This window comes from Thermobia domestica, chromosome 2 (assembly GCF_964235325.1).
Source record: "Thermobia domestica chromosome 2, izTheDome1.hap1.1, whole genome shotgun sequence".
NCBI lineage: Eukaryota > Metazoa > Arthropoda > Insecta > Zygentoma > Lepismatidae > Thermobia > Thermobia domestica.
The window spans coordinates 337,575,858-337,598,075 of record NC_137455.1 but is presented as its reverse complement, the minus strand read 5'-3'; the positions used below and the strand labels follow the sequence as shown (position 1 = coordinate 337,598,075).

General features: G+C 33.5%; 1 protein-coding gene across 1 annotated transcript in view; it reads right to left on the bottom strand.

Annotated features, from left to right (window-relative positions):
• Positions 1–22,218, bottom strand: part of LOC145679555 (nose resistant to fluoxetine protein 6-like) — a 66,796-nt gene that overhangs the window by 23,537 nt on the left and 21,041 nt on the right. Inside the window, exons 3-7 of the mRNA XM_081750131.1 lie at positions 16,870–17,033; positions 15,194–15,365; positions 8,257–8,450; positions 6,316–6,448; positions 4,589–4,778 (exon numbers count right to left, since the gene is read on the bottom strand). Coding sequence (XP_081606257.1) covers positions 4,589–4,778; positions 6,316–6,448; positions 8,257–8,450; positions 15,194–15,365; positions 16,870–17,033 — 853 coding nt within the window. The remainder of the gene's footprint in view (positions 1–4,588; positions 4,779–6,315; positions 6,449–8,256; positions 8,451–15,193; positions 15,366–16,869; positions 17,034–22,218) is intronic.

Sequence of the window (22,218 nt, the reverse complement as noted above, 5' to 3'; positions counted from 1 at the left end):
GCCCCCAGCATCCCTTAAACGCGCTAAAATGTCCTGGTACAACTATTTATCATCTGACTACGGTACGTGGTAGAAATGTATGATGGACAATGCCTTTAAAATCTAAAACCATAAGCAACATCACCTTGATGTTTGATTGACTCATGGGTGCTTTTCTCGGACGAGAAGATCCTAAATAATTTAAAAGCAAGCAAGAGTTCTTCTTCACTGTAAGAGTTTTGCAAAGTTTGTAGAACAATTTCACATACACACGATGTTCTTCAAGCTCTCTCATCGTCCCTTTGTCACTAATCCGACGAACTACTTGTGCACGTACTCACTTCAGCGACCGTAGCTCAGTGTCTAACGATCATAGCGAAACGAGACAAATGGCAGTTTGTTGTCTGAAAGTGCCGCTAGGTGCGCTCAATACCTGTGACGGTTGACGCGCTATTTCAAAAAGTTCGGTCTTTTTGTGAACATACCCCGTAATGTATTAAGTTACAAGATGTATATTTAAACCAAATTTATAACTGAAATATATTATATAATGACTTGCATATCTTTAAAAAACTTCGTTGGATTAAGTAACACTAAAACAATGTTGAAAAAGACGAGTCAACTAGTGTTGCCCACCAGATTACCTAGTGAAATTTCTTGCCTCGTCTCGAAAATGAAATTAGAATCGTCATCTTTCCTTATCTCGTCTTGAGTTTAAAACTGAACTTCTTGTCTCGAAAGACAAGAATCGAGACGAAACTAGAAATTTTCGTCTCATTGGTAACGCTAACAAAAAGAAAGACATACAGCATTTGCAAATGCTAGTCTTCCTTTGAATTCAGTTCTTTACAACGACATCTTGTATTTTCAGTGTAAACTTAAATACCTTTTCTTATATTTCCGGGCAATGTATGATTTTAAAATATGCACTAGCCAGTTTGAAGAAGAAGAAAAAATACGAAAAAGAAAGAGAATCAAAAATTGATTCTAATATGATGACTAATATGATATATCCCTTCAAGTCGACCAATTGCACTACTATCGTGCGCTTATAAAATTTTTGAGAACTTAATTCTGGCTTGTGTATAGCCCGCTCCCCCCAGTTCTTTGTCACCGGAACTGGAAGAGTCACTACTACTACTTATATCGAGAACAGAACCCAACCAACCCCTGCGGGGCTTCTAACCCATTCCTATTACTACTACTACTACTACTATTGCTACTAACTACCACTACTACTACTACTGCTACTGCTACTACTACTACTACTACTACTACTACTACTACTACTACTACTACTACTACTACTCATACTAAAACTTCCTTACCACAAGATTTACATCTTAAATCTTTATAACATGCGATTCCGATTCATTATGAACAAGTATGAATCGTTAGAATCACTATGATTCGTTAAAAATCACTGGGGGGAGCGGGCTATACTCAATCCTTAATTCTTAATAGATTGAATTGGTTCCTAGAATATGCACAATTTTTTTCTCCTCAAATTACAGGTTTCAGAAAGAACTTCTCTACGTATGATGCATTAACCCGTAAGTACTATGGACCGTCTCTCAGACCGCTACGACTTTTCATATCATATTTTCCAAAGTCTCACTACTACAAGTGGATCCTTTCGTCTACCTCCCTGTCTAGCAAATGGTTACGTATTGTGAAGTCCGTGCTATAATTGATCCCCTGTGCGCGGCGCTGGAGAGGTCAAGCGGTCTCACAGACGTACTATAGTAGTTACGTGAGTATTTTCCTGTTCAGTTGTCTTTCGTTATCTACTGATTATTATTAGCAGTTTTGAGTCTTACTGTGTGGCACGTCTTGCACCACACATCAAATAATTGACCGAAAAACTGGAAAACCTGAAATAATCATATATTGTAACATGAGTAAAGGCGGAGTGGATACTCTAGACAAAAAATGTACAGATTACACATCAAGTCGTCGAATAAGACGATAGCCATTGACAATTTTCTTTATGCTGGTGGATGTTGCGCGTGGTGTCAATGCGTATGTGTTGCATCAAGTCTACGCTAAGTACGCAGTGATGAAAAGACTTGATTTCATGAAAACGCTGGCAAATGGACTTCTTAGGCCTCACATAGAACGTAGATTGTTTATCAGACATCTGCCACGTGGGCTGAGTTTTTCAATCAAGAGCATACTACAGCTTGAAAGTGAGTTTCCCACCATCGCGCACAAGGAGTTGAAAAGGAAAACATAGTCTTCTGTCAACTGAATTGTAAGCGGAAAGCAAAGATATTTATTCGTGTCAGCGGTGTGGGGTACCGATTTCCTTACAGTGCAGAATAAAAAAGATATAAGCGCCTACCTGAAGAAAGTGTATGCTCTCACAAAAGTTAGTGCGGTACTTTCTTTACCGGGAAAACGTATCTTCTTTACTTTCTCCATCATATAACAACTAAAAATAAGTTTTACTCATTATCTTTTCACTGCAAAAAAAAATGTAAGAGTACAACTATAACATTACTTTACTGTGAGTTTTAAAAAGCTAAAATTCCATGTTTTTCTCCGTTTTTACTGTATTTTCTGTTCTTAGTGCATCTATAAGAACAGTGCATTTTAAATTAGTGTTATTTTGACTACATAGAAACGGAGAAAAATTGAATATTTCAACAATTACAATTTTAGAATAACAATGAAAGCATTGTTGCAAATTTTGACTATGTTCTCTTCCTCGTTGTTTTAAAAATATAAAGCTTTTTTACATCGTGAAATTACTATGTTTTATTTTTCTATAAGCAACTAAGATATGTAGGATATCATTTTTTGAAATATGCCAAAATATACCAAAATATTTGGAAAGATTTCAAACAACGTTTTGATGAAGAAACAGTTTTTATCTATACAGACGCTTCGAAGTATAAAGATATTAATGTTGGAGCTGCAGTTTACATCCCTAAGAAAAAAGTCTCCCTTCAATATAAACTACCTAAAGAAGTCTCTATTTTTGAAGGAGAAGCATTCGCTATCAGACAGGCCTTACTATATATTAAAAAAACATGAAAAAAAATCTGTGGTATGCTCTGATACTTTGAGTGTGCTTATGAAGTTACAATATATCAATTGGGATAAAACAATGACATGGATACTTTTAAATATTAAATATCTATATCTAAATTTGACTGAAAATAATTATCGGTCCATTTCTCTTTTTTAAAGGCACATGTAAATATAGAAGAAAACAGTAATATGATTGATAATTTGGCTAAACAATCATGTATAACAGGAACTCCAACAAATATCAAAATTCCACCATGTAACCTTTTTCTCAAAGTTAAAGAATTTCATGATAAAGAACTACGTAAATGGTATGATGCTGAAAAAACTCTACCAGGAATATTTTATTGGTCTATATCTTCATCATTACAAGAACAACTTAAGACTCACATAAAATCTTGGACCCGTCAAGATATCATCTTTTATTATCGACTTCTTTTAGGAACTGCTTTAACTCCTTTAAAATTATTCCAAATTAAGAAAAAACCAACCTATCATTGCTGGTGTGACAGAGGCATTGGAACTATGAATCATATTCTCTTCGAATGTGAACTTTTTGAATCGTTTAGAACTCAATTTTTAAATCAACTTTACAATCATTTAGGATGTGCTCCTTTTTCATATAAATATATCTTAGCAACAAATCAATGAATACCTATCAAGGCTTTAATACAATTTCTTAAAAAAACCGGAATTTCAATTTTTTAAAAAAAAAAAGTGTAGATATATTCAAGAATAATGATTACTGCAATTTTTACTGAAGAAACTAACTAACTCACTACAATATTCTTTGTAGTATTTATGGCACAAACTGGTTATTTCCTGGTGCCCTTCTTTTTCAACACTATTAAGAGTGAAGAAAAGACAAGACAATATGATGACTTTTTTGATGAGTTTTTGTCTTTACGTTGCCATAACAACGCTTTGTAAATATATATATATATATATATATATATATATATATATATATATATATATATATATATATATATATATATATATATATATATATATATATAAAATTCAGGAACCATCATATAAAGGGATTACGCATAATCAAAAAGGTGTGTATTTATTTCAATAAGTGTGTGCCACAATAAAAGCCAGGAAAGCTAAACGCAAAATAGACTGTTTTAAATTATTTTAGTAATATAATCTAGCTATAATTATGACTGAGGACCTGTGTATAATGAGTTACGTTATATCTTTAGGGTTAAGAACTTGTATAATCACATGTTTCGCACAAAGCCAGCTTAATTATAATTTTACGTTATTTGAATGCTTCTGGGTTCTAAGCACACTTCCTGGATTTGCAAAAAACATTTATTTAATATGTCCCCCAGTAGCTTGACATGAAAAACAAACAAGAACTTTATTTACTCAAAAATATAAGTACTTACTTAAATATAGTGAAATCTGTAAAGATAGTTTCCTCTGTAACTTCGACTTGCCTAGCCGTGTAAGTCGGTCAGATTACTTTTGAAACAAATACGATTAAAGTTTAATCGCTGCCAAATTAAGAAAATCTTTAGAATAGGTACTTTCAACAGTAAACATTTTAAGAAATTATACTCACCACAACGACCTGTGACACATGTAAATAAAATCCATCCTATCGCAAGTGACCAGATTGGTCTGTGAATACTTGCGTATAGACTTGCTTCTAAAGCATTGTATTTGTAAATAGGCAGAAACTCCAATGTAGCATGTATTAGAATCCACGCCCACGCAAGTGTTGAACAAATCCATCCACTCCAAACGAAGGCCTTGATTTGTTAGAAGATAAAACAGCAGTTTTAATAAATATCAAATTACTGTATGTAACTTTTATTTTATTTCTTCTAATGAATACTTCTAAGGAAAATGGAATTGACTGATATTTTCGCATGCTTATTCATTATCTATGTATATTTCACATTATCCAATATCGGTATAAACAAAATCAATTTACAGGTACGTGCAGAAAGTGCTACAAGATTATAGGATGATTTTTCTTTCATCTTCGTTACCTCCAACAAGTTTTAAAATTCAGTTTCAGAGTAATATCTAAAAATATATAGTTCATAATATTAAGATACTTTATGTAAATTTAATAATTTTGTATTGAAATTATTTTTGATATGCGGCTCTTTGCTGGTTCCCAGAACCACTCAGAACTCACCACGTGGAGGTGGCTACATGTAGAGTTCCTCCCATCCCATCCACCGTACCTTTGGAAATTATCTCTTTAACCTGTTGGTTTTGTATTCAGATTTCGTTTCGAATGTGGACACCATGACCTATCCAAAAGTCTTGCTCTGGTATATCTATCTCGAGCTAAGATACCACACGCTTCAGACGAAGCTTCGGTAACAGTTTTGACGCACCTCTTGACTGCTTAGGTATCATATGGTAAGTTGAAAATATACGGAAGGACAGATGAACCTTCTGATACATTTCTGTAGATCTTGCTTCGACAAATGACTCGTCAGTGGTAGCTCGATTACTTCGCGTTCCTACCAGTTAATTAAGTCAATGTTACCCTGGGCAGTAATGTGTATTGCTGGAATACTGAAATTGCATACAGGAGGTGTTTGGTTTGAGCTTTTTGGCCTTGCGTCAAGGATTCTACGCATAGCTAGTTCTGGAACGAGCATAGATACCAGTAAATTCTCCAGATGCGCAAAGAAACCATTGCGCCAAATTGTGCTATCTACAATGAGTTTCCGTTCGTTGCTTAAGCATCGTGAAAAGGCTATAGTACGATATAAGTTCACAGGAGCATCCTCGATAATAGGGTTATATTTAATGTAAAACCACATCGGAGAATACTCTTTCTAGATGAGTGTAACCAGCTTCTTCAAATTCAAAGATAGGCCAGTAGTGCTTACGTACACTCTAAGAACTCTGTTGTCAGTAGTGATCTATCTTGCATGAGATAATTTTCCAGGACTTCTTGATGCAAGATTCGGTAAACACTCAACAGCATAGATTGCGTTGCAAATATCCCACTCGTATTTGAAACGTGCTAAGGTTTCTGGCGTCTTTTTCCTTCATGGCTCGGAAACTTGCTTCAATCGCTTGAAAATTAACGATTGGTGAATCCTCGCAATTGGTTAGACTTTTTCATATAGTTCCCGAGAATTTTTGAGGACCCACTGTTGTGTCATCTAAATGCTCTGGAAAATAGTACCATAAAAACTGCAAAATTTCAGGCCCAACAGCGTTCTACCACTGAGTTCACGTGCTCCCCAAAATTTAACTTAAGTTGTGTATTACAGAGTATAGCATTGCACAGGCAATTGATCGATAATAATAACTAACCTTCGATAACTGGAAAGGTTTGACTTCGTTTTTATGCAAGATGTATCCCAGCCCCATTCCAAAGACATATGGAGCAACTCTTGTGTATGTTTGTCCGTATATATTGAATAAATATTTCTCTCTTGTCTCCTCACTGTAAAAAAATATATATACGGTTTATACATAGACAGGTTGAAATTACAATTGTGTAAACATTTTCTTTGTTTTCCAGAAATTAAAGTAAAAGGTATTGTTCACAAATTCGGGAACAAAACAGCTGTTTCCTTCAGTAGGTCATCCACTGCCATATGTTGATTGTTAAGTGAAGTTCTGTGGATCTGGTTTTAGTGCCTCTTTGTTTATGAAAAACTAACTTACACCACTGTAATTTTAACTTGTCGCTAAATAAATGAATAACCAATTTAAAAAATATTCTCAGGATCTATACAAATCTGCTTCATATAACCACAGTACTATCTTTCAACAAAATAAATCCCCACGTTCAGCAGGTTTGCATATCCAATCTTACAGATTCAATCTATTGTGACTTTCTTTCAAACTTTCGTACACAAGGGAAAACGCTTGCTTCACTTAAATACAAATATACAAGGGCTGTCTAAAAAGTATCCGACCTTTGGCCAGAAAAATAGTTGCGAATACCTGACAGATTTGGGACTCTAATCCCCTTCAAAGTAGGCCCCTTGTGCTTCCACACACTTAGCCCACCGATCCTACCACTGCTGGAAACACCGCTGGAAGTCTTCTTTTGGAATGTTGTTCAGCTCCGTCGTCGTGTTCCGCATTATGTCTTCTCTACTCTCAAAACGGGATCCCTTCAGAGGCGTCTTCAATTTTGGAAACAACCAGAAGTCACAAGGAGCCAGGTCTGGAGAGTAGGGAGGTTGGCGAACGGTTGTAATTCCATGTTTGGCTAAGAACGTGTGGATCAATTGGGATGAATGTGCTGGGGCGTTGTCATGATGGACGTGCCAGTTCTTCGCTGTCCACATGTCTGGTCTTTTGCGCCGGACTGCGTCACGGAGTCGCCTGAGAACATCTTGATAGTACTCCTTTGTCACTGTTTGTCCTTCCGGTGCGTACTCGTGATGCACAATTCCACGGGCATCGAAGAAAACAGTCAGCAACACCTTGATTTTGCTTCGCACCTGCCGCGCTTTCTTCGGCCTTGGAGAATCGGGATGCTTCCATTGAGACGATTGTTGTTTTGTTTCTGGGTCGTACCCGTACACCCATGACTCATCTCCAGTTATCACGGTATTCAGAAACCCAGGATCAGTGTTGGTGGTGTCCAGAAGGTCCTGTGCAACGTCAAAACGGATGTCTTTTTGTTCCTGAGACAACAACTTGGGTACAAATTTAGCAGCCACTCGTTTCATGTTCAAATCGTCACGCAAAATTGCATGTGAAGAATCTTTACTCACTCCAACATCTTCTGCAATCTCCCGCACTGTCAAACGGCGATCTGCCATCACCAAATTTCGCACCCGCTCAACAACAGCTGCATTCCGAGCAGTTTGGGGCCTGCCGCTACGCTGCTCACTCTCGACTGATGTGCGGCCATCTTTGAATCGGTTGAACCATTGTTTAATTTGTGTTACACCCATCGCATCTTCTCCAAACACCTGCTGAATCTTACGAATTGTTTGGCTTTGAGAATCACCCAGCCTTTGACAGAATTTGATGCAGTATCTTTGCTCAATTCGTTCAGTCATCTTGCGAGAAACACTAAATCCGACGAACACTACCAACAGCACCTCACTTCGCGACCACCAGCTCACGACTGGCACACGCGAACGCGGTGAAAAAATTCAAGCATGCGCATTAAGGTTCCTCCTTCCACCGTGCACGGTGGCGCCGCCTGAGAATCACTACTTTGCGTGGAAAAAATTAAGGTCGGATACTTTTTAGACAGGCCTCGTAAATTATAATATTATTATTTACCTGAGCATTGGAGTCAATATCGATGGTAGATTTTGTGTATATGTAACGTAAAATGTAATTAGGCTGCTTAAAAATGTAGATATTATGATTTGAAGAAATGCGATCTTCGGATATTTCCACAGAGGATACAGAATGATATGACCAAACCAAAACAGTTGCGTGTCCACAGCCACGTAATATGTGAAGCCAATACACTAGAATAAAATAAAATAAAATAAAATTACATACACATTCTGTTATGAACGTTGAGGGGTCCAATTGACAGTGCTGGTGAATAGTTTCCGGTTTTCACCCAATATCCTGACGCAATTGGTAAACAAGTTCATTTAACAAGTAGTGAATGCCCTACTCGCAAAACAAGAAATTATTGCATTTAATCATATATTTACATACCTAAAAGCCGCTTTGCTGGCTATAATTTCTTATGGGATATTGACACTACAGAGTTGGTGCTTATTTTATTATCATTATTAAAGTGTAGGTTTATTGTAGGTAGTTTCTAGTGCCTAAACGTAACGAAATTTAGAGCACATCTTACATCTGGTACGAACTTTTCACTAGTTTACTGGTTAATCAGAGATTTAGCGTCCCGTTCAGCATCGAGGCTATATGAGACGTGAACTTACATCTTAACGTAGGATGCGAACTCCCACTGGAAATCGAACCCAGGTCTCCCGCACCAAAGACGCGTTACGTTAACCATATAGCACGAAGAAATTCTCGAACTCTTTGATTTCAGAATATATATAACATAACCAATAAGGTAAAACTTGGAGAGATTACGCGACAGGACAGATGGTGCATGAGCAAGTAGTAGTGGGACGGACGTTTCAACCCCGTCTGGCCTAACGGCTTATCAGGCACTGATTTCTCTAAGATAAGAATCTCCACCATTTTAGGAACAACAGGAATTACCATCCTGTCTAATCCCATTTCGCCTAAATTGATGCACTAATGAGATTTCATTACCAGATTATTAACCATCAGCACTACCCAATTATTAAGTCAAACACATTTGAAAAATCTATAATAGTTATTAATCTCTATCAGAGATCGTACATATGAAAATTAATAACCTGATTTCAATATTGGCAATTGCTGTTAGGTATATTATCAATATGAAAGAATGATTTCTAAAATACGAATAAATTTCGGGTAAATCGAGTTTTGATTTTCACTTTACAATATATTACTCTTATTCTTGTATGAACAACTGATAGCCGAAAATAACCATTCTATAGAATATCATGAAGACCTTAAAATTGGGTATATAGGCATGTTTACATATCAATGGACAAAATGAAAAACAGACAACTGACAAACGGTCAGAAAGACATGAAAGGTAACTTTTCAGCATAACTTAAACAAAAATCGCTCAAAATATGGAATTTAATTTTCTTTGCCTAAGTGGTTTAACTTCTCCTATTTTCGTTTAGAAGAAGCAAATGCGAAGTTTGCACTATTTGTATATATTGAGTGAGATCTAACAAATCTTGCAAGTCATAACGGATCATTTTCTTGGATCTCTTTTGGTCTTGCTGGTCACTACGTTTTGGTGTGCAACAGCTAGATACTGCGCTACACTACTTAAGTTGTTAACTTTGTATTAATGAATAAACGCAGATTCTGAAATATGGAAGAATCTTTGTAAGTAAAAAAATCTACCCATAATTGTTCCAGGGAACAATGTTGGTTATGTCCAATACCATGGACAGTCTCCCTGACAGGCTAGCTTCAAATATTATACACTGAAATTTAATTAATGATGTCTTTCTGTCATATTAATAATCAAGCACGGGTAAAATTTGATCTAAAAAGGTAGGAGGACGGTGGATAGCGGCATGACGTCAAGCCGTTCCCCTTCCTATCTTTGCCCATTGTAACTTTTTTAGGAACTGGAGAGACGCCGTACATATTTTTCGGGAGGTGTGGGCACGCCGTCCTCCCGCGTTCCCCTCACTTTTACCCTTGCAATCCAGTATGTAATTAAACTTATCAGATACTTGAAATCAAAATTCATTTTGATGTACGGTATATTTCCTATTTTCCTTTGTAAATTACTTAATGCATCTGTAATTTGATAAATTATGATATACTTATATACAATATATCTAACAAGAATTTTAGGAATGCTCAAAAATGCATCAAAAGATTGCGATAATTAGTTTTAGGATCCGGGACGACAAAATATTTGAACGGCCCCTAAATCAAGTTTTCGTATTTTTATACACATCAATACACATCATACTGAGTTAACTGATAGTTTGGGTTTGGCTACATAATATGTAGTTCTCCAGATATAAGGCCTATAAGAATTTTTCGGGAAATATATTGGATATTTGGGGCCAATAATTAGTTTTTGGATGAGGGGCGACAAAATATTTAAACTTCCCCTAAATCAGGTTTTCGTATTTTCTACACATCATACTGAGTTAACTGATAGTTTGGGTTTGGCTACATAATATGTAGTTCTCCAGATATAAGGCCTACAAGAATTTTGGGGGGAAATATATTGGATCTTTTCGGAAAATAATTAGTTTTTGGATCAAGGGCGAAAAAATATTTGAAGTTCTCATAAATCAAGTTTTCGTATTTTCTACACATCATACTGAGTTAACTGATAATTTGGATTTGGCTACATAATATGTAGTTCTCCAGATATAAGGCCTATAAGAATTTTTCGGGAAATATATTGGATATTTGGGGCCAATAATTAGTTTTTGGATGAGGGGCGACAAAATATTTAAACTTCCCCTAAATCAGGTTTTCGTATTTTCTACACATCATACTGAGTTAACTGATAGTTTGGATTTGGCTACATAATATGTAGTTCTCCAGATATAAAGCCTACAAGAAAATTTTTGTTGAAATATATTAGATCTTTCGGGCCAATAATTAGTTTTTGGATCAGGGGCGACAAAATATTTGAACTTCCCCTAAATCAAGTTTTCGTATTTTCTACACATCATACTGAGTTAACTGATAATTTGAAATTGGCTACATAATATGTAGTTCTCCAGATATAAGGCCTACAAGAATTTTTCGGGAAATATGTTATATCTTTAGGGCCAATAATTAGTTTTTGGGTCAGGGGCGGCAAAATATTTGAACGACTCCTAAATCAAGTTTTCGTATTTTCTACACATCATACTGAGTCAACTGATAGTTTGGGTTTGGCTACATAAAAAGTAGTTCTCCAGATATAAGGCCTACAAGAATTTTGGGGGGAAATATATTGGATCTTTTGGGCCAATAATTAGTTTTTGGATCAGGAGCGACAAAATATTTGAACTTCCCCTAAATCAAGTTTTCGTATTTTCTACACATCATACTGAGTTAAATGATAATTTGGATTTGGCTACATAATATGTAGTTCTCCAGATATAAGGCCTACAAGAATTTTTCGGGAAATATATCTTTTGGGCCAATAATTAGTTTTTGGGTCAGGGGCGACAAAATATTTGAACGACCCCTAAATCAAGTTTTCGTATTTTCTACACATCATACTGAGTTAACTGATAGTTTGGGTTTGGCTACATAAAAAGTAGTTCTCCAGATATAAGGCCTACAAGAATTTTGGGGGGAAATATATTGGATCTTTTGGCCCAATAATTAGTTTTTGGATCAGGAGCGACAAAATATTTGAACTTCCCCTAAATCAAGTTTTCGTATTTTCTATACATCATACTGAGTTAACTGATAATTTGGATTTGGCTACATAATATGTAGTTCTCCAGACATAAGGCCTACAAGAATTTTTCGGGAAATATATTGGATATTTGGGGCCAATAATTAGTTTTTGGATGAGGGGCGACAAAATATTTAAACTTCCCCTAAATCATGTTTTCGTATTTTCTACACATCATACTGAGTTAACTGATAGTTTAGGTTTGGCTACATAATATGTAGTTCTCTCGATATAAGGCCTTCAAGAATTTTGGGGGGAAATATATTGGATCTTTTGGGCCAATAATTAGTTTTTGGACCAGGGGCCACAAAATTTTTGAAATGCCCCGAAATCGAGTTTTCGTATTTTTTACAGAATAAACGCATCACACTGAGTTACCTGATTTCTCCAGTTATAGGCGTACAAGAACATTTTTGATTGAAAAATAAATGATCTTTTGATACAATAAAAGTTCATTTTGATCTAGAGTATATTTCCTACTTTTTTATTTGTAAATTACTTAATTCATCTGTAATTTGATAAGTTATATTATATATACGTGTACATAAAAGCATAAGAAAGGTGTGACGTCCCACCCGCTAATCCTTTACCGATTTCAACCGCAACCAATGAGCTTCTAATAGAGTAAGTTGTTACTATACAATTAAGAGATTTTATTAATATGTCCAACTGTAATCAGTCCCTGTAACTGTAATTAAGCTTGAATTTTGATTTGACTACAGCATCATGTTGCATTATGTAGGTTGTGAATATAGGATATCCACTTGTTATTTAATTAATACTGCCACGGAGGCTTGATCTTCAAAGGGTTACACCCTATATTCGCGGTATTTAAATATGATTTTGTATCCAATATTTCAACACTGGTAGCGAAAGGATGACGAATGATTATGACTTCGCTTTATGATTAAACAATTTCGTAGTGCTGGTGATTAATAATTATAATCAGGTAGAAACGTATTAAGACCTATACAGAAATTCCCTCGTTATCACTTTAGAAGAGACGCTATTAGGCAAGATAAAAATTCCCATTTCGTTTAAAATGGCAGAGTTTTTTATCTTGTAGAAATAAGTGGCTGATAAATCGTTAAGCAAGATGAAAGTACATCGAATGGACAGCGCTTTGAGGAGAAAGAGAACCGATATTTAATTGACAGAATAAGTGATATTTCGATTTCATGATTGTATAAATTGTTTATGATAGTTAAATAATCACTTCTTTGGAAATGACGTAGGGGGTATGTGTTTGAATTTTCAAAAACTTAACTAATAGAATTTTCAATTTCTAGGAATATTGGGTCCAGCACGCCCATCATATTATATTAAATCTCCTAACTTACTCGTTAACTAGAGGGCAAAAAAAAAAAAAAAAGAAAGAAACGAAATGAAACAAATGAATGACGTCCCACAATTATGTCCTTTAAGCTAAGGGAGACAATGGTTAAGGCAAGTGAATGATGACGGAAGAATTAATGGAAAGAGAAAGTGGGAGGAAACGGGAGTGCTCCGAGAAAACCATGGACACGATATTGTAGACCACAAACTTACTTTGGTGGTTATCGAACCAGGGAGCCTATTCACCAGAGGTAAACGCTCTACCAAGCTCTGACTTGGAAGTGGGTCCAAAGTTGTAAATTTGGAAATGGTAAGACTTGACGGCAATGAACACGGAAGCGCTCTATCATTGAGCAACCGTGTCTCCCCCTAGATGAAAGGTACGACCAATAAACCCAACCGCCTTTACTAGTAATATCCCTTTGATATGTTATTTTTTATTTTTTTTAATACGAAATATCGTAAAATAGTAGCAAATCAGAGATAGCTATCTCGATCTTTTGTCGAAACTGGTGTTCAACATAGTTCTGGGAAATTTCATTAAGAATTTTGATTGGAGAGTTCTGGTATTTGTAGGATTATGATTAGGCATCGGCTTTCGTCAAAGTTATTTCTTATTATCCAGACAGCAGCTCTTAGTTCAGGCAGTTCTCCAATTGGCTCACAATGTTAGATCAAAACCAAAAATCGAACCCAGGAAATGCTTACTTAATGTGTATTATGACCCATTACCCACAGTAGTCATTTTGAAAGCTACTCAATCTGGAACATTTGAACAAAAAAAAAAAAGCCATAACTTCCACTTAAAGACTTTATTACAGTGATTCCCAACTTTGTTTACCTAACGTCCCCCTTCGTAAACCCTGTATACTTTAGCTCCTTCCCTTTCTTCTAATTATGAGAAAGATAAATTGACAAACGTGAGGTGTCTGTAAAGTCTGCTAAAAAGATTTTAAATAGTCATTACATACTGTGCTTTATTCATAATTTTATAGTTTAGTTCTATCCTTATCTCACGTGCCCCTTACTTTTCACCACGGTAGGGAGCGTTCCACAGGTTAGGAAACACTACTCTATTGAAACAGCTGATGAAATACATTACTGGCACGTAAAGAACTTACAAACAAACTGACAAGAATAAAAACTCCCAGAATCATACCTGTGTGAGCAAAGCATGCATGGTCTAATGAATAGCTTAAGAGCCTGCCTTACTAGAAATAATACAAAATTTACCATTTTTCTTTTGCTTGTTTATTCATCAGTGAAAAGAGATAATGAAATGCAAGTCACCACAATCATAGATAATGCTATTCTACAACATAAAATATGAACCTGAAGAATGTTTAGTGTTGCAATCCATAGAAATTACAGTGTTGCCAGAAAAACAGTTTCCCTAAAATCTAAGTTAAGGCAGCGAGTAGAGGAACAAACTCAACTGCATTTAGTTACGTATCATATTGTTTTGGTTTCGTGTGAACTACTTTTTAAATAATAGTTGTATTTAGTTTGTAATAAACAAAATAGTTTTAACATACATATAAAACTAAATAATAATAATATTAATTAAAAAGTAGTTCACAAGAAACCAAAACAACATGATACGTAATCAAATGCAGTTGAGTTCATTCCTCTACTCGCTGCCTTAACTTAGATTTTAGGGAAACTGTTTTTCTGGCAACACTGTAATTTCTATGGATTGCAACACTGAACATTCTTCAGGTTCATATTTTCTGTTGCAGAATAGAATTATCTATGATTGTGGTAACTTGCATTTCATTATCTCCTTTCACTGATGAATAATCAAGCAAAAGAAAATGGTAAATTTCGTATTATTTTTAGTAAGGCAGGCTCTTAACTGGAGATATTATAGTCTATGTTCTTCTATTTAAAAAAAAAATTAAAAAAGTTCATCACCTTTTTAAATTCATTCCCATAAACATAGTTGTTTACAAACAGAATATTTTTCCACCAATTCCTTCTGCAAGCGGTAGCTACGTCATGATTCAGCTGAAGTCCAAATGGTCCGAGTGACACGTAGGGTAATGTAGCTATTACAAGAACGACAACAGCCAGACATGGCATTAGCCTATAATAATAATAGTAATAATAATAATAATAATAATAATAATAATAATAATAATAATAATAATAATAATAATAATAATAATAATAATAATAATAATAATAATAATAAACCTTAGCATAATTTAGTTTACGTGTTAGATACAGTACACATAGAATGAAATAGTAAATTTGGTTATATTATTCATTTAAATTGCTATGTAGATAGGCACAAGTTTCGAGAAATTATAGAAGTGAGATTTTTTTTTTTTTTTAAAGAAAAGACAAATTTGAATTTCGAAAGATTTATACATCACAACTTTTTATGCCAAAATTAAAGGTTTCAAAAAAATTGATTGACCATTCGTCTGTCTATCCATGTGTAGAGATTTGGCGAACACACATTATTACGCCTATGCTGTTCCAACTATATTACTATTCCAAAATGAGGACTTGGTGACTCCCTGGTAGAGCGCTTTCCTCTGGTGCCTGGGGTTCCTGGTTCAGTCCCTGACCAAGTAAGTTTGTGCTGAACAACATTGTGGCCGTGGGTTTTCTCGTTTCCTTCCACATTCTCATTCTATCAATTCTTTCATCATTATTCACTTGCTTTAATCACTCGTCTCGCTTATCCTAAAGGGCATAATCGCATAAAGGACATTAAACAGAAAAATCTTACTATTCTAAAAGATATTTTTTTTAAGTCACGGTTTCTCAACCTGGGGTCGCGAAGACAAGCAGAAGAAATAAATATATGTAGAATCTAATACCGGAAAATACTATTAAAAATTATTTTGAATTTTGTTCTGATAATCATATTTTTATTTTTATACATGCTGTTAAGAACAACAAAAAATAGATCTACTAAACATTGTAAACAGATGCAGAGTTGTTTAAAAATCAATTTAAATGAAAGAGGTACGATATGAAACTAATGAGAACTGCATATTGAAATACCAGAAAAATACAATTATGCAACAAAACCTGCATATTGAAATACAATTAAAATTGAAAGCTAATGAGATTCCTGAGCATGATGTGATTTCGCTAGCGCGGCGATGTCCAGTTCAATCTTCGTAACACACATTGTCAAGTCATTTAAAATGCTCAATAACGTTTTTAACAACTATCTAAGTTTTTTTTAACCAAAATGAGAAATCACTATCTTTTCTTATAACATGACCCAAAATTACGGCAGTATGAAGTTCTTAATTTTTCAAATGGTCTCCATTTTGAAACAGTTTGACGGATCGGATTCGATTTATGTAATTTGAATGAACTAAAAAAAAATGGGTTATAATCCATTTGCTTTTAGGGAAGTTTCTGTATCTACTATATACAACAAATAGATTCTACTATTACAGAAATAGATGGATATGGTGAGATCTCCGAAATAGGTATATGAAAAATCCCACACAAGTTTATTACAGACCAGAAATTATAACGGTATCGCTGGCAAGAGGATGTAATAAAAGGGGAATCGTGGTAGGAATCAGGTTGAGAACCACTGATGTAAGTAATCAACTTGCCTTAAGTAACGTTTTATATGAAGTCTCCAAAAGCTAACTGCATTCGATTTGTTTGCTTCCTTTAAAAACGTATGGCTCAGTAGCACACCACTCATAAGGAAAAAGGTGTCAACTAGGGCAACCAGGGAAACAGCCAAATACGCTGATTCAGCCGAATTCAGGGTCTGAAATACAAGAATATACATAGCATTTTTTATTTACGTGTGTTACAACACAATGATAAATGTGTTAACATAATTTACAGAAGTAAAATCGAAAAAAAAAATAAAGAGAAAATATCCTCCTTCTCAACCTAGGAGTCAGGGTCCCTAGGAGAATTGGGAAAGTACATAGAGATTGTAAAGGAAGGTGAAAAGTTAAGTATAATAGGATATAATAACGGAGAAATATTTTTGAAGATTACTTTAAAATTTATTACTTTGATAGACATATTTTTAGTTATTGTCAAATAGAGTTTAAAAAATGACAATTGGACTATAGGAGGAATAAACTTACTAAACTCCACATTCAAATACAAGAGAAGCATAAATACAACAAACAATACACATTGAAATACAACAGAAACACATATATAATAAAAAAAATCCACATTGAAATACCAGACAAGCATAAATACAACAAAAACTTCACATTGAAATATAAGAGAAGCACAAATACAACAAAAACTCCACATTGAAACACAAGAGAAGCATAGATACAAAAGAACTCCATATTGAAACACAGTAGAAGCATAAATACAACAAAAACTCTACATCGAAATACAAGAAAAACGAAACTACAACTAAAACGCCACATTGAAATACAGGAGAAGCACAAATAAAACAAAAAATCCACATTGAGATACAAGAGAAGCATACATACAAGAAAACCTCCACATTGAAACACAATAGGAGCATAAATACAAGAAAAACTGCATATTGAAAGACAAGAGATGCACAAATAGAGCAAACACTCCATATTGAAATACAACAAAAGCACAAATACAACACAAACTCCACATTCAAATACCAGAGAAGCATAAGTACAACAAAAACTTCTCATTAAAATATAAGAGAAGCATAAATACAAGAAAAACTCCACATTGAAATACAAAAGAAGCACAAATACAACAAAAATCCATATTCAGATACAAGACAAGCGTAAATACAACAAAAACTCCAGATTGAGATACAAGAGAAGCATAAATACAAGAAAAACTGCATATTGAAAGACAAGAGATGCACAAATAGAGCAAACACTCCATATTGAAATACAACAGAAGCACAAATACAACACAAACTCCACATTCAAATACCAGAGAAGCATAAGTACAACAAAAACTTCTCATTAAAATATAAGAGAAGCATAAATACAAGAAAAACTCCACATTGAAATACAAAAGAAGCACAAATACAACAAAAATCCATATTCAGATACAAGACAAGCGTAAATACAACAAAAACTCCAGATTGAGATACAAGAGAAGCATAAATACAAGAAAAACTGCATATTGAAAGACAAGAGATGCACAAATAGAGCAAACACTCCATATTGAAATACAACAGAAGCACAAATACAACACAAACTCCACATTCAAATACCAGAGAAGCATAAGTACAACAAAAACTTCTCATTAAAATATAAGAGAAGCATAAATACAAGAAAAACTCCACATTGAAATACAAAAGAAGCACAAATACAACAAAAATCCATATTCAGATACAAGACAAGCGTAAATACAACAAAAACTCCAGATTGAGATACAAGAGAAGCATAAATACAAGAAAAACTGCATATTGAAAGACAAGAGATGCACAAATAGAGCAAACACTCCATATTGAAATACAACAGAAGCACAAATACAACACAAACTCCACATTCAAATACCAGAGAAGCATAAGTACAACAAAAACTTCTCATTAAAATATAAGAGAAGCATAAATACAAGAAAAACTCCACATTGAAATACAAAAGAAGCACAAATACAACAAAAATCCATATTCAGATACAAGACAAGCGTAAATACAACAAAAACTCCAGATTGAGATACAAGAGAAGCATAAATACAAGAAAAACTGCATATTGAAAGACAAGAGATGCACAAATAGAGCAAACACTCCATATTGAAATACAACAGAAGCACAAATACAACACAAACTCCACATTCAAATACCAGAGAAGCATAAGTACAACAAAAACTTCTCATTAAAATATAAGAGAAGCACAAATACAAGAAAAACTCTATATTTTTTTGAAATACAAAAAAAGAACAAATACAACAAAAAAATCCATATTCAGATACAAGAGAAGCTTAAATACAACAAAAACTTTACATTGAAATATAAGAGGTGCACAAATACAACAAAAATTCCACACTGAAGTACAAGAGAAGCATAACTACAACAAAAGCTCCACATTGAAATACAAGAGAAGCACAAATAAACAAAAACCGCCTATTGAAATAAATTCAAAATGAAAGATAATTTGAATCTGAAACTTAAAAATGGTATGAGTTCAGTAGACTTTCATAAGAGATAATCAGCAATAGTAGGTGTGGGATGGGGATTCTGCGCCACTTCATCATTTCCAATAACAATCTAGTACACCATCAATAATAATAGCGCACCCCTAATAACAATAGCGCATCCCCTACCTCCAAATAACTTCTAAACTACCCCTAATAATTTCTACCGCACTCTCTACTTCCCAAATAACTTCTATCACATCTCAAATAACTTCTATCTTACTCATAATAACTTCTAATGCATTCAATTACTAAATCTAGTTACAAAAAATCATTAAATCTAGTTACAAAATCTAGTTATAAACGGTTTTGACTTCAAAAATCACTAAATCTAGTTACAAAATCTGGTTATAACCGGTTTTGACTTCAAAAATCACTAAATCTGGTTACAAAAAATCACTAAATCTAGTTACAAAAACAAAAAAATACTAAATCTAACAACATTTAACAAGAATAAACAATTGCATTTTAAACTCTGATACATACTCTTTTAAATACCGTTTGAATTATTAAAATCGGATAAAAAATAACGAATTTAGCATTTTGCCGCCTGTATTTATACAACCCAACACAGAAGGTTTGTGCACACACACACACATTTACAATTCAGTTTGCTTGAGAGAAGCATGATCATATATGTACATGAGATTTATAGTCTCTTTCTTTTTCCTTCTTCCCACACCAACATACATATATATGCATTAGCCTCTTCCTTCAACAGAACTTTTTAGCTAGCACTCGTGAGAGATGGAGTTGTATACCGATGACGTTGTATAATAGCTGTTAGATTACGTCACATAAGGGTTGCCAACTCCATATATTTTTTCGGAACGTTCCAGAATTTTAATTTTTCAAGATATCGCTTTAAAACATATCGGGATGAATTCACCCCATTACTAATAAATATGATAATTGTTAAAAGTGAGTTGGCAACATTGATAGTTATCCCCCAAATAACGTTATTATTTTATACCTCGGTCCCTAATTAACCGATTTCAAAAATTCAAACGGTAAATGAATACTAATAATATAACCATTTTTTTAAAATGCATAATTGGTTGCATAACCCAAAGGATACTTTTCCCTTTTTCAATATCTCCACAAAATTTCAACAAATCGAAAAAATAAAAATACTACCATAATTAGAATAAAATTTTAAGACTTTTTAAAGAATAACATTTTCCCGAAAACTCAAAAATAAACCCGTAAAAAATTTCCGAAATTTTGAACTTACTATAACCGTCAAATATTAAACGATTTTCAAAATTCAAACGGTAAATGGTTTCTATTTTTCTTATAATTTTTTTCTAACGTGTTACTGGTTGCCTATGTCTAAGGATAAAATTACAAAAAATCAAAAATCTTCACTATGTAAGAATATATTAAGGAAATGTAAAGAGGACATAAATACTAGACTACAAAACAATTATTTTCATGCATTACTGGTTGCCTATGTCTAAGGATAAAATTACAAAAACAACTTTTATGACTTAAAAATATAAATTTTACCTAAAACTAAACTATACATAAAAGTTAATTAAATATGACCTAAAACTAAACTAAACTATACATAAAAGTTAATTAAATATGACCTAAAACTAAACTAAACTATACATAAAAGTTAATTAAATATAACCTAAAACTAAACTACACTATACATAAAAGTTAATTAAATTTTACCTAAAACTAAACTATACATAAAAGTTAATTAAGTATGACCTAAAACTAAACTATACATAAAAGTTAATTAAATATGACCTAAAAATAAACTAAACTATACATAAAAGTTAATTAAATATGACCTAAAACTAAACTAAACTATACATAAAAGTTAATTAAATATGACCTAAAACTAAACTAAACTATACATAAAAGTTAATTAAATATGACCTAAAACTAAACTACACATAAAAGTTAATTAAATATGACCTAAAACTAAACTACACATAAATACATTTTAACTATATCTTATAATGCCCCCAAGGTAATGTACTTATACCACCCTCTAGTATATATCTTTTATCATCATTCGAATCTAATGCTAACTTATTTACAGCTATGGTATATACATCATGCTTACAACTTCGAATTAGATTTATATTTTTGTATGTTTTCACATCATTGAATAGGGTTTGCTTATAATCATCAAATTGTAACTCTTTTGATACTACACATTTTGTTATTCCTTTTGCTTTTTTCTTCTCTTTATTTTCAACTTTAAAGGCATACATCTTTGATCTTAACCCAATAAATTCTGTCATTATTTTACCATTGTTTTCATCCTTCATCTTTCCTAATACTTTTTTGTTTACTAATGGTATTCCATATTGATTATCCTTTCCATATTCACTTGTATCAAATAAATCAACCATTTCTTTTAAGTCTTTGTAGAAATCATCTGTATTAATTTCATATATAAAACTATCAGTATCCATATAACATAAGCCTATATCAATATCATATTTAGGTTTCATAATGTTGTAATGGAAGTCATACATTAATAGTTTTGATAAATCTAACACACTCATACCAACATATATAGGTTTGTTAAAGATCAATTTTTCTTTTTTCATATGTATTGCACACAAATCTTCAGTAAATATTGTTCTATAATCAAAGTTCGGTTTCGCTATTAACTTTTCCACCCTCATTGGATCACATTCTAAAGTAATTGATGGCCTCTTTCTAATGTTTTCCATTGTTTTACCAAATACACTATTATTCATTAACTTGTAAAAATCTTTCTCGAAATTATTCTTAGCTTGCGTTCTCATATTTGTATTTACATCAATATATTCCTTTAACCAGTTTGATTGCTTGAACTCTAATACTCGGTGAATTTTCTT